Raw genomic sequence first — 11,322 nt, 5'->3', positions numbered from 1 at the left:
CAGGAGGAAATTTAAAGAAAAAGAAAATCAGCCCTTGAGCAAGAAGACATCTCACCATAATGTCTCAACTTTGTGGTGCCCTCTGCTGGTAGTTCACGGTACCTGCTAAATTATCTTCCTTGCTGCTGGGTCCAGATGAACTCCTGTGGATCAGTGTAGAACCTCTTGCGTCACCTGTGAAAAAAACCCACCTTAATGAAAAGACCAGCCCTTACACTGAGAAATCTATTATAATACTACTAATAATAATAAACTTTGTTGATCACATACTGGAGTAATTGTCATCTGGGTTCTTTATATTTTAAGACCCCCTTCTTTTTCTTTTTTTACCTCTGTTGGGTCCTTGTCCAATTGCAAACTCTTTGTCCTCTGACTTTGGTTGATCCACCTCCAGCTGCAGCTTCTTTGCCTCCATCTCCTTCCTAAACTTCTGCTGTAACTGCTGTTGTCGTAATTTTCTCTGCAGTTTCGGGTCAGATACTGTGCCGTCCACGTCTTCTCTGAGAGGACAGAAAGGACTAGGGTCAAACGTGTTCTGTCAGATTAGGCTACACTGGTGTTAACTAGTAAAATTTGATTTATGATTAATAATAAACAAATAACTAAATTCTAAAAATGTGTGGAAAGCATTAGAGAAATACTTTTTGCAAATATCAATTTTGTTGCTTTTCTCTCAAAACTGCATGAAATCTTACAGATAAAATACTTTTGTGGGATTATAGTCCAGTGTATGAGTGTCCATGCCAAATAATGACTTATTTTCCTTGTGCGCATTTTCATTACATTTCGCACTAGTAAAAATGTATATACTTTATTATAACACACAAATGTCGAACTTCTTATGATAACTCTGCTAATAACACTGCTGCATAGCCTTTAAAATAATGATCAACTGGGGGCCCGTGGGCCAAATCCGGCCTACCGAAACATCTAATCCTGCCCACAAATGGATTCTAAAATAAACATCAAATAACAATAATAATATTAATAATAATAACAATAATAATAATAATAATGTTGGACCAAAATGTGATTTTTACGTCATTTTATTTTACTGTACGGCCCTCAAGGTGTCTGTCCAGAAATATTATGCCTTAAAGTAACCCTACCTTAAACCAATCTGACACTACAACAGCACATCTCCACACATTATCTGGCTCTCCTTCTATACTGCTTATATTTGTCAGATTAACAGAAACACAGTCCCCTTCACACTACTAAGACACAAATCAAATGTTATCTTCTTGACATGACACCAAACTACATCTTACTGGTCTGAACAGCTCACCTTAGCATAGTTTGAACAACTCTTTGCCGTAGCTGCATCATTCTGTGTAACAAACAAAACATCTGCTGTTTACCTGGAGATGTCAGGAGCAGGGTCACTGGTTGGAGTATTCACTTCCAAAGACATCTGGTTTAGGGCGTTTGGTCTGGACTCCGATCGCACCTGGGCCAGGCTGGCAGCAGACACGACCTTTTCCTCCTTGACTAGACTGAAAACCCGGGCCTTCTCCACCGAGGGCTCGCCCTCAGAGCGTTTCGTCTGGTCTGGGTTGAGAGGAGCGGGAGGCTGTGTGTGGAGGGGGAAAAAAACAGGATTTAGGATCCAAAAATATGAAATTAGAAATACACTTAAAATTGAAAAATACATTTTATGAACAGTAATATACCTGTTTGGGAATCTTGTTTATAGCTAAAATGTATTCTTTATCCAGAATGCAGTTACCCAAAGCATTACCGAAGCACCTAAGCAACAAAACACCCACAAGTGTTAGAGAATCACTCGAATTTATTTTGTTTCTTCTCTCTGTGATTATTAAAATGATACACTCCAGTACCTCAGTGCTCTCTTCATGCCATCAGTGACGGCTTCCTTTCTTGCTTTTTCCAGTGACAGAGCTTTAGACTTGAGTCCCTCACTTACACCGTAGCCTACATCCTCGTGATATGCACCGTCCTGAGAAAGCAGGTGCATGTGAGTAAAGCAGAGGTTTCATTTAAATGAAGCATTTCTTAAAAATAATAAAATCAACTAACCTTCAGTGTCACTTTAATAAAAGCACTCACTCCAACGTAAAATTTCCCATTGATGAGGTCAACAAAGTCTGAAAACCACAAACATAGCAGCTGTGATTCTGAAGCGGCGCGTTCCTACAAATGTGTTCTCTGTTGAAAACAGCACACAGTCGTACCAACGTTCTGCTGAGAGATGGAGTGAGACCACCCGTTGTACCCAAACATTTCATTTGCCAGGCTGACGACGCGATGCCCCTCGACGTAGCACACCTGTTTGAAAGAGATTTTATTTTGTTGAACAACAAACTAAACATAAACAATTGTAGGGTAAAAAAAATAGCACAAACCCTCTGTCCGCCGCCAGCCAATCTGGTACTGATGTACTCTGGTCCCAGCCGCTGGCGCAGAGCATTGTGCACTGCCTGGTACTCTTCAGCTGTGTAAGTACACTGTCAAAAACGTCAATGAGTGTATAACAAACTTCTCTTTAGAAATAGAAGCGAAGATGATTGTTTGATTGACTGCCTCTGTCTTAAGCGGCTTCTCAGAGACAGGAGTGTCAGCACAGTTAGTTCTAATTAAGTTCAGTTCGGAAGATGAAAGTCTGCAGTTTAGAGGACACCAGGTTGGAGGTTAGGGTTTTATTCCTGAATTAGGTTCTCATTCGGAAAATATAAATTATGAGAGAATCAAGAGGCTTAGAATTTTGATCCAGGTAGTTTCAGATTTTTACAGAACGTTTATAACTGATTCAAAAAGCACAATCCTCTTGACTAGTTTTATTTTCAGAACACCTTAGGTAGTCCACGGGGGCTACTAGGTGCCCCGGGCACCATGTTGGGGACCCCTAATTTAGAGTGTCCACTCAATGTGAATGTTTTGGGGGTTAGTTAATTTTTATAATACAAATTACTTATACAGTATATATGATGTTGTTCTATGCTGTGACTGAACCTCTTTAACTCGTAAATTCAAAGATACTCAAGAGTTGAGTTTGTGATGTTTCTCTACAGACTGACCTGACCGAAGTTCCTGGATTCAGAGCTGTTGCTTTCCGTCAGGTGACTGGGCATGTTCTCTGAAACAAACAGTAACCATGGCAGTTAATATACTACAATTACTATGTAACTACTGTCAGGGCTTATGTTACGCGTCATACTACTAATAACACTGCTTTTTTGACGCTGACTGAAATTTTAAACTAGCACCACAATGCTACCGTCATTGGTTTAACATGACTTCCTATTGTTAATGCAGCATTTTGATAAGTAAACCTTTGTTATTTTGTCATTCTGTACAGTATGTACGTGCATATAAATACAAACTCACCAGTTATCATTCTGCTGTCGGGTGTTACACAAAAACAAACAGACGAAACTCAACTTCCCGCCTCGGTAGCCGGAAAAGGAGGAGTCTAACTGTGCGCCCTTCACTGCCTTTCAGGAAATACAGTACGTTCCGTCGTTATACTAAAGCTATGTAGGTAAAAAAAAAGTAGTGTGATATTATTTTGTAACCGATTTCTATCGACGTTAATGGTTAACACAATAGTTTGCATCATACAGTGAGTATACAATCATATCAATTTGTTTGGTTTTTTTAACTGCTTCTGAATGAGGTTTTGTTTAATTTGCATCAGAAGCAGTGTTTTTCCCCACAGAGGCAGCCGTGTTAAATCACCATGATTTTTTCATTAGACTGACACAGTAGACACTGCTGTAGCTGCTGTTTCCTCCTCAATGCCTGAAGAGAAATGGGAAGTTGATAATTAATAAACCACATCATCTATCTTTACATTGTGTGGTTGTTAAGACATAGTGCAACATAATGACAAAATTTATATTTAAGAAAAGTTGTTGTTAAAGCAAAAAAAGAGCTCTAATATAAGAGAGCAAAGTAAAGTAACCATCTGTAACATTGCAATTGTTCATTGTAAAATTATGCTCCAGGTAAAAGAAAAATGGCCAGACAGACTTGTCCAAGCTACAACAATGACTTAACACCTGCTAAAATATTAATATACAGAAGGGCATCTCTAAACACATCTGAACTAGTTTTTTTGACAGCATTTGACCACACCCCATTCCTACCTAAGGCACCATATCAGAAAACTTGAATCATTTTAAGGTTAATAATAATAATAGGTTCACTGTTCTTAAATCACCTCCACTTTGTTTGTTGTGTGATGGACCAGGGTTTTTCTCTCTTCTCTATGATGCCCCAGCATATACAAAAGCCAATGTCTAACAATAAATACAATCATAGTACCATCATGTCGTGCCACAGATTGGGAACTTAATCACAGAAACCAGTCAATAATGAGTCACTTTCCAATTTTTCATTTGTTCACCTTCAAATTCTACTTCTTTGTTTATATTGAGTGTCACCTCTCTTCCTCTATTACGTATATTTATCCTGGTCAAACTAGTACAATCAGAATACTATATGACCATACTTTTCATTATCATTGCGTGGACACAATTGTGTTGTCATGTTTGTAAATGTGGTTTGTGCTTTCATATTACCTGTTAGCTTCCAGGCCACGGTGTTGTAGCAGTCTACAACACAACACTGCTGACACCAACAGTATCTAGCTGTTAATTTGTTTTACCATTCTGCTAACTAAGTGTTGAAGTGTTGTGTTTTTGTTCTGTATTTCAGGCTGATATCAAACACAGAGTACTCTATCTGTCTGTACTGAGAGATGATAAGGATACACAAGAACAAGTAAAATGTCAATATTGTGTCCAGAATCAGATCAGTGTAGAGTTAGCATGAGACATCAAGAGACACACTATAGTTCCTACAACATAGTCATAATAATAATAACAATTATTATTATTGTTGTTATCAATATGTCCTCTGGAGCCCCTGAATGTTTGTGATTACGCCAAAACAGTGCGCGTCCACGTGGCGCTCTAGGCCGCGTTCATGCGCCCAGGTTGGCGTTTCATCTCGTCAAAACAAAGCAGAGGAGAACCTGGCTGTAGAGACAGAGCGGTGCGTGCTTCATGAATGAGTCCGCATCCGCTGCACCGCAGCCCATACTCATAGCCTTTCCAGCTCTGCCCTGATGTCAGCTAGGACGGACGGAGAACTGTCCAGCTGATGAGCCCGGACTGTGAAGAAAAGCCATAGGTTCCGTGTGAGCGTTTCATCCCGTCAGGAACAACACGACTGCTTGAAGCAACGGTGAGTGCAGTGGGTGGGCAGAGGCGCACAAACCACGGTAACTTTGTAGCCATCGTGGTGCTGTTTTAGCCCTGGTGTGGACTGTTTCTTCATCTGCGTATGGCGTTTGTGTCTTACAGTGACACACGACCGTGCTTTTTGACCACACAGGTTAAAAAAGCAGTGGCTGCCAGCGCATACCTCCGTGTGTCGTAAGCGTGGACTGTCCAAGTGTCCTAGTGGCTATCTCGTGTCAATATACATTTGTGCCTAGTAGAGTGAAACACATGGAGAGAAAATGGGTTAAATAGCGAAAAAGACTGGAATGGGGTGGCGTGGCATGTCGGGAATATAGTGTGTAAACTGTTCTACATCTGCGATCCCCCATTAATCAAACAGCCGCATGTCAATCCTTTCACAAGAAACACGAATTGGCCCTTTATCAGTGGCTCGCAGGTCGGTTTGTGTTTTGTCTTTGTCTGGAGTGACAGCCCAGACTGCCGTTCTCAGTCTGACCAGGGGATGGTGCTTCACACTGCACCGTACGTTTCTATGGGGAGACACCCAAATAGAATCAAATACTAATAATGCCATCCTGGGGGAGACATCAGCGCCGTGACTACGTGGCCTTTTACGAGAATAATCCAGAGTGGCCTACGTGCACACACACGCACAGCTCTCTGCTTCCCGCAATGCTATTGCATGATAGTAGTAAAGGAGGAGGTGTGGGTTGAGCTCTGATTGCGAAACACTGTTGTGTTGTAAGGATTAGCCCTTGATTCTTCTTTTGTCTCCTCCCCTCCCCCAATGAAGGCTCAACACTAAAATACTGTTTGTACCTGTTCCGTTGCTAACAATTTACCTGGTTGTACTCATTATCTCCATAGCTAACAACTGCAACTAGTTCAGAGAGTCAGGCATTTCTGTTTAATGTCTCTTCTAAACCTCACAGGAAGCACTCTTAGAGGACAAACCTGTGCCAGCATTTGGTTCTCCACAAAGTGTCTGGCTGTAAAGATTAAGGCTACTCATATTTTTTTATTAGCACATTTCTGAAAGATGTTAGCATAGCATGTTTTTTTACACATTAGAACACGGCAATATACAGTATGCTAACTTTCTTTTAATATTGTCAAATATAGACAGACTCTGTCTTGGTCTCCTGTAGACATTGGTTGTAATACGTCATTATTAAAGGTATGGTTACATTTCTTTCAGCCCTTAAACCCATTATGGTCACCCCCCTTTCACGTCTGCCATTAGCAAAGCATATTTGTCTAGTAAATATTAGCGTATATAATGAATTAACAAGTGAATACAAATCTTAAGTGTATGAAATACTATTCCATAACATTTATGAATGTTGTGAAAATAAGATTTAAAAAAAAACCTCTCTGTCATAGGTGCCTTCAAATTCCTAAAAGAGGAAATCTGAATTTCGCCTGTCTTTTGTTTAGATGCTTGATGGACTGCGACGGAGGCATGCCTCCAGACCTTCCCCCCGACCTTTGTCTCTTAACTTCAGCACCTTTTCTGCCTCGGCCTCTAGCCCAGACTTTGAAACCGGAAATGAGCACCCAATAAGAAGGTAAGAATCGGTTACTGGATTCAACATTAATCAACATTTGGCGAGTATTCAAAACCATTTAAAAATATAATGTTCCATGGAATTTCATTAGCCAGGTGTTGAAAAATTAGGATGGAATTTTTTGCCAATTTTCTTCCAAGTTTATATATGTATATATATATATATACAGACTCTGGACACTGATTTATTACTTTTTTACAAGCAGTATCACAAAAGTCTGCTGAAACCTACCTATCTTATACCTATTCTATCTTATCACAAACACAGACAGAAATCCATTCCGCACCGTTCCCTGCATGCACCTCGCACAAATGTGTGAGGGCTCTTATCATCTTTCGCAGCTTTAATTTTTTTTGTTTCTGATAGTAAGCTGTTTGTTCTTCTTCTTCCTCCACCTCATCTCGTCCTACTTCACTCTGCTTCCCCTGCACATTGTCCGGCATCTCAGCTCTGCATAAATATTTGTTTCTATCAATGGCTGTATTGTAGTGACACAGGGGCAGGGAGTACAGGAGGAGCGTGACCCCCATCAGTGCTTATTCTATTGTTTCTCTCTCTCCTCCGAGGCTGTTCATTGACAATATGGCCAACCTCTCCTCGGCTCCACCCACCATGCTTTGAACTTATTTCTGTCTCAACACACATCATCCTGTCCTACTTCTTTTCCGTGCTCCACGCTGAACACTCTTATCTTTTTATTGTTCTTTTTCTGTCTTTGTGCATCTCTGCCTGTGCCCTTCTAAAGCTTGCTTTGCCTGTGTGCCCCCCTGTCAGCCCCCCTTCAGTGCCTCTTCTTTCCTTTGTATTATCTTCAACTTCTAATTATTTAAAAAAAATTCTCAACACACACTAACCTGTGTACACGCTTATTTACTGAACTCTTCCCTTCGGTTATCTTTCCCTCATGAGGACTTTGCACCGGCTGAAGTTGATGAGCTCCCCTAGTCTCAGTGAGCTGGGGAAAAGTGAGAAAAGTTCACCTGAGGACAGTCGGGAGAGGCAGAAGAGAGCAGGAGCCAACGCCACCTGGAACAGGTACAGCAAATACCAGGAAAGTTGTCTTTAAACGCGTGTTCCATGACAATGATTAACGTATTAATGTAAGCTTGTGTGTGTGTGTGTGTGTGTGTGTGTGTGTGTGTTGTTTCAGTATCCACAATGCTGTCATAGCAGTCTTCCAGAAGAAAAGCCTGGCAGACAATGAACTGTATGTTCTCAATGAAGGTGTCCGGTGAGTTTCTTCAAACAAACGGAGCAAAAAAAATTAAATTAATCAATAATTTTTGACATTTGGTGCTGTATTTAGTTTGATTATAGGCCTGTCCATTTTCCCTCAGAGTGAATGACTTTTTTAAATGAATGTGTGTGTTTGTGGGGGCCTTGGGAGTCATGTGGTCAGCCAGATACTTCATTATCTCACTGAACCAGATTTGTCCCTCCTATCACTCTGGCCTACATTATACTACAGCAAGTCTTTTCACAGAAACCAAAGAGAGATAAAAAAAATATTTCTTGAAACCCAGTCACATTACCCTGACCTCCTTCCCCCTTTCTCTCTCTCTCTCTCTTTTTCTTATACCAAAAAATAGAAATAATAATAATTTAATGTATCCTACAAAATACTCAGCTAAATTACCAACATTTAGGTGGGATCTTCTGGACTTAGGTCCAGGAGGCTTCAGGTTGAGACCACCAGCTGCCAAGTTACCACTGAGGGCGCTTAAAGCTGCCCACTGTTCACCTTGGTGATGGGTTAAAAGCAGAGGTCACATTTGGTTGTGTGCAGTGTCACAATGTCACAATGACATGGAGTTCACTTTCCTTCCTTTTCTTTTTGAGCACTAGCACAAAACAAGAAAATGTTTATATGTAATAATGCTAACCCAGACGTGGGCAAACTTTTTGACTCGTGGGACTCGTTGCTGTATAATGGTATTTGTTTTCTCAGGCATCTGTTGAAGACGGAGCTCGGGTCCTTTTTTACAGAATACCTGCAGGTAACACAAAACCCACTGATGAGACAAACCAAGTCCCCTGGCGATAGCTCCGTTGGGTGTTCATAGTTATTGCCTTCTTTTTTAGAACCAGTTGTTGACAAAAGGTATGGTCATCCTGCGGGACAAAATACGGTTCTACGAAGGTACAGCTGCTTTACGACACAAGACTTGTGAAAAACTACTGCTGGGGTTGTTAGGTGCAATGTGGTTTTCATTTTTGTCCTGTAATTGCTGCAGGTCAGAAGCTACTGGACTCTCTGGCGGACACGTGGGACTTCTTCTTCTGTGATGTTCTGTCAATGCTGCAGGCCATTTTTCATCCTGTTCAAGTACACAAACATCTTTAGAGTCTTACTTGTTTCTACTGTTTGCCGACCGTGAGGCTGAATTCTAATATTACCTTGTCCTTGATGTCTGCAGGGAAAGGAACCCTCTGTGCGACAGCTGGCTCTGCTGCACTTCAGGAACACCATAGCCTTAAGTGTAAAGTTAGAGGATGCGCTGACTCGACCTCGGGCCCGCGTCCCCCCTTCTGTGACACAGATGCTGCTAATTCTACAGGTTGGCCCGCAGGCACACAGGCGAACCTTATTGTTTATCATTGTTGTGTTCACTGAGAACAGGCAGAACGTAAACAGAAACAGAAAGGAACAGTCAAAACGGACATAAAGGAAACAGATATTTGAGTTGCTAAAGGAAATGATTTTCCGGAAAAATCCACATTGGACTATTGTTTCATTGTCACAGTGAATGTAATCCTTGGTAAGCCAGTTTACAAAATCCATCAAGAAACCCACCACTGTTAGCTTGTCAGAAAATCAGAGTTGCTGGTCAATGGCTATGTCATTGGGAAAGAATGTGCTATGTGTGGTTTCATAGTGTAGCAGTTAGCACACTTAACTAGAGAGCAGAGAGCAGATAGTCTTGGGTTTGATTCTCACAGGAACCACATATCTCTTATGGCGCCTCCTGAGTCACAATGTTCTGATAATGCTAACCCAGACGTGGGCAAACTATGGAGTGTTCATATGAACTAAGTCATGCATAAAGGCTAATATGCTAAAATGCTTTTATCATTTTCTATACCATCTATTGGGGAAACGTGGGTATTGCAGGGAAAAGGCAGATGTTTAATAATAATATAAATAAATTATATAATTCGGAATAAAAAGCTGAACGGGCTGCATCCAGCCCCTGGACCTTAGTTTTCCCTTGCCTGAACTAGGGCATTGATGACTCCTGATTTTTTTTTCACATCGACTAATATGACTGTAAAGTCGAAGGCGAGTCGACAAGTAATTTAAGATGTTGGACAAAGGATGTTAGAGATTGAGTTGCCCAGCAAGAAGATAAAAGGATGTTGTACTGGAACACTCAGTACAACCCACTAAAGAACAAATACATTTGTCCTGTTTGTCTGTGCGTGATGACAGGGCGTCCATGAATCACGTGGTGTGACCGAGGACTATCTGAGACTGGAGTCTCTGGTTCAGAAGGTGGTTTCACCATACCTGGGCACCCATGGGCTTTACTCTGGTGATAGCGTTGACCCCCACTGTTGTGTTCTGGGTGAGACAGTATAAATATAAACCCTTCTTACAATGTCAATATGTGGAAACATAACTTATCTAAAAGCCCTCTCTTCTTTTCCTCTGGCATTTCAGAGAAGCGATTACAGTGGGGCTGGTCCAAGTCTGCAGAGCAACAGTCTAAAAACCCGGTGGTACGATCAAAGAGCTACAACATCCCCCTGCTCCTGACCCCGGTCGCCGAGTATGACCCAGATGCCAGCGCTGTTGGCAGCGGAGGAATTCGCCGGCACTCTGCCTGTGAGATTATATCATGCTTGGAGAAACAAGGACTGGCTTACCCTGACCTGACTCCAGGACCTGAACTGTCTAGCTCCACCTCCAACAGGCTGTGTGTGGGCTCTCAGTTTAATGGTGAGATCAGATAACAAACATCAAGTGATGTTGATTAGAACAACATGTGTATGATGACAACTGATATCATTCACCTTGTAGGTATTATGAAAGTTGGAGCAAGCCACATGGAGTTGCCTCTTTCCTCTCCCTCCATCCTCCGTTCGTCAGGAGCTCTCCACGGCACTGAGGCCACGACGACCATGACTGATCTTAGCAAGGGGGCCTCCTCCTCGCCGCCCAGTGAATCATCCAGTCCTGAAACCATCATTGGGCAAGTGTTAGAATCCGCGGACTCAGACTCAGACGGAATATTCATCGAATTCCCGTCTCACTCATCAGAATGTCTGGGCTACAGTCTACAAAGTAGGCAAAGCACTGTTTAGGGTTTGGAGCACACCCAACACATAAGACCACCAAGTGTGATGAAAAACCTCCACATTTCATAAAGTTGTATGGCTTTTTGACTGTAGTATGACATTCCAAGTGCTTTTCATAAGTAAAACACTTAAAACTGTGTTGTTAACTTTTCTTTTTATAATTTCCCCTTGTTATATTGATTGACTGTTTCGGCATAGTTTTGTGCTGGATTCCTTATTCCCAACGCAACTCTCCCAACTTATTT

At 41.5% G+C, this 11,322-nt stretch overlaps 2 protein-coding genes across 4 annotated transcripts in view; one reads left to right on the top strand and one right to left on the bottom strand.

Moving 5' to 3' along the window:
* rad52 (RAD52 homolog, DNA repair protein) overlaps nucleotides 1-4,683 on the bottom strand; it is a 5,637-nt gene extending 954 nt beyond the window's left edge. For 2 of the 3 annotated variants that reach the window (XM_025056040.1, XM_025056039.1), the window contains exons 1-10: nucleotides 3,349-3,427; nucleotides 3,039-3,097; nucleotides 2,367-2,468; nucleotides 2,196-2,289; nucleotides 2,041-2,108; nucleotides 1,842-1,960; nucleotides 1,674-1,749; nucleotides 1,362-1,573; nucleotides 331-500; nucleotides 56-174 (exon numbers count right to left, since the gene is read on the bottom strand). In XM_025056040.1, the coding sequence (XP_024911808.1) occupies nucleotides 65-174; nucleotides 331-500; nucleotides 1,362-1,573; nucleotides 1,674-1,749; nucleotides 1,842-1,960; nucleotides 2,041-2,108; nucleotides 2,196-2,289; nucleotides 2,367-2,468; nucleotides 3,039-3,097; nucleotides 3,349-3,358 (1,020 nt within the window). In that variant the 5' untranslated portion in view covers nucleotides 3,359-3,427 and the 3' untranslated portion in view covers nucleotides 56-64. Of the gene's footprint in view, nucleotides 1-55; nucleotides 175-330; nucleotides 501-1,361; nucleotides 1,574-1,673; nucleotides 1,750-1,841; nucleotides 1,961-2,040; nucleotides 2,109-2,195; nucleotides 2,290-2,366; nucleotides 2,469-3,038; nucleotides 3,098-3,348; nucleotides 3,428-4,544 lie in introns of those variants that run through there. The other variant, XM_025056041.1, reaches the window with a different exon arrangement.
* A 388-nt stretch (nucleotides 4,684-5,071) lies between these two features.
* Nucleotides 5,072-11,214, top strand: prr5a (proline rich 5a (renal)). Its single transcript, XM_008312023.3, has 11 exons — nucleotides 5,072-5,211; nucleotides 6,648-6,778; nucleotides 7,688-7,813; nucleotides 7,929-8,009; nucleotides 8,727-8,775; nucleotides 8,861-8,918; nucleotides 9,013-9,104; nucleotides 9,196-9,336; nucleotides 10,209-10,344; nucleotides 10,440-10,718; nucleotides 10,800-11,214. The coding sequence occupies exons 2-11, from the start codon at nucleotides 6,648-6,650 to the stop codon at nucleotides 11,081-11,083; spliced, it is 1,377 nt and encodes a 458-aa protein (XP_008310245.1). The 5' UTR covers nucleotides 5,072-5,211; the 3' UTR covers nucleotides 11,084-11,214.
* The last annotated feature ends 108 nt before the right edge of the window (nucleotides 11,215-11,322 follow it).

This window comes from Cynoglossus semilaevis, chromosome 6 (assembly GCF_000523025.1).
Source record: "Cynoglossus semilaevis isolate Cse_v1.0 chromosome 6, Cse_v1.0, whole genome shotgun sequence".
Taxonomy (NCBI): domain Eukaryota; kingdom Metazoa; phylum Chordata; class Actinopteri; order Pleuronectiformes; family Cynoglossidae; genus Cynoglossus; species Cynoglossus semilaevis.
Note: the sequence above shows the minus strand (reverse complement) of the source record. Positions and strands in the feature narration are given on the sequence as shown.

Bases quoted from the DNA above. Each gene is read 5' to 3' on its own strand.
- prr5a (XM_008312023.3), top strand. From the start codon at position 6,648: ATGCTTGATGGACTGCGACGGAGGCATGCCTCCAGACCTTCCCCCCGA. The intron at 7,814-7,928 runs GTACAGCAAATA...GTGTTGTTTCAG, and splicing joins GCCAACGCCACCTGGAACAG to TATCCACAATGCTGTCATAG. The intron at 8,010-8,726 runs GTGAGTTTCTTC...TTGTTTTCTCAG, and splicing joins GTTCTCAATGAAGGTGTCCG to GCATCTGTTGAAGACGGAGC.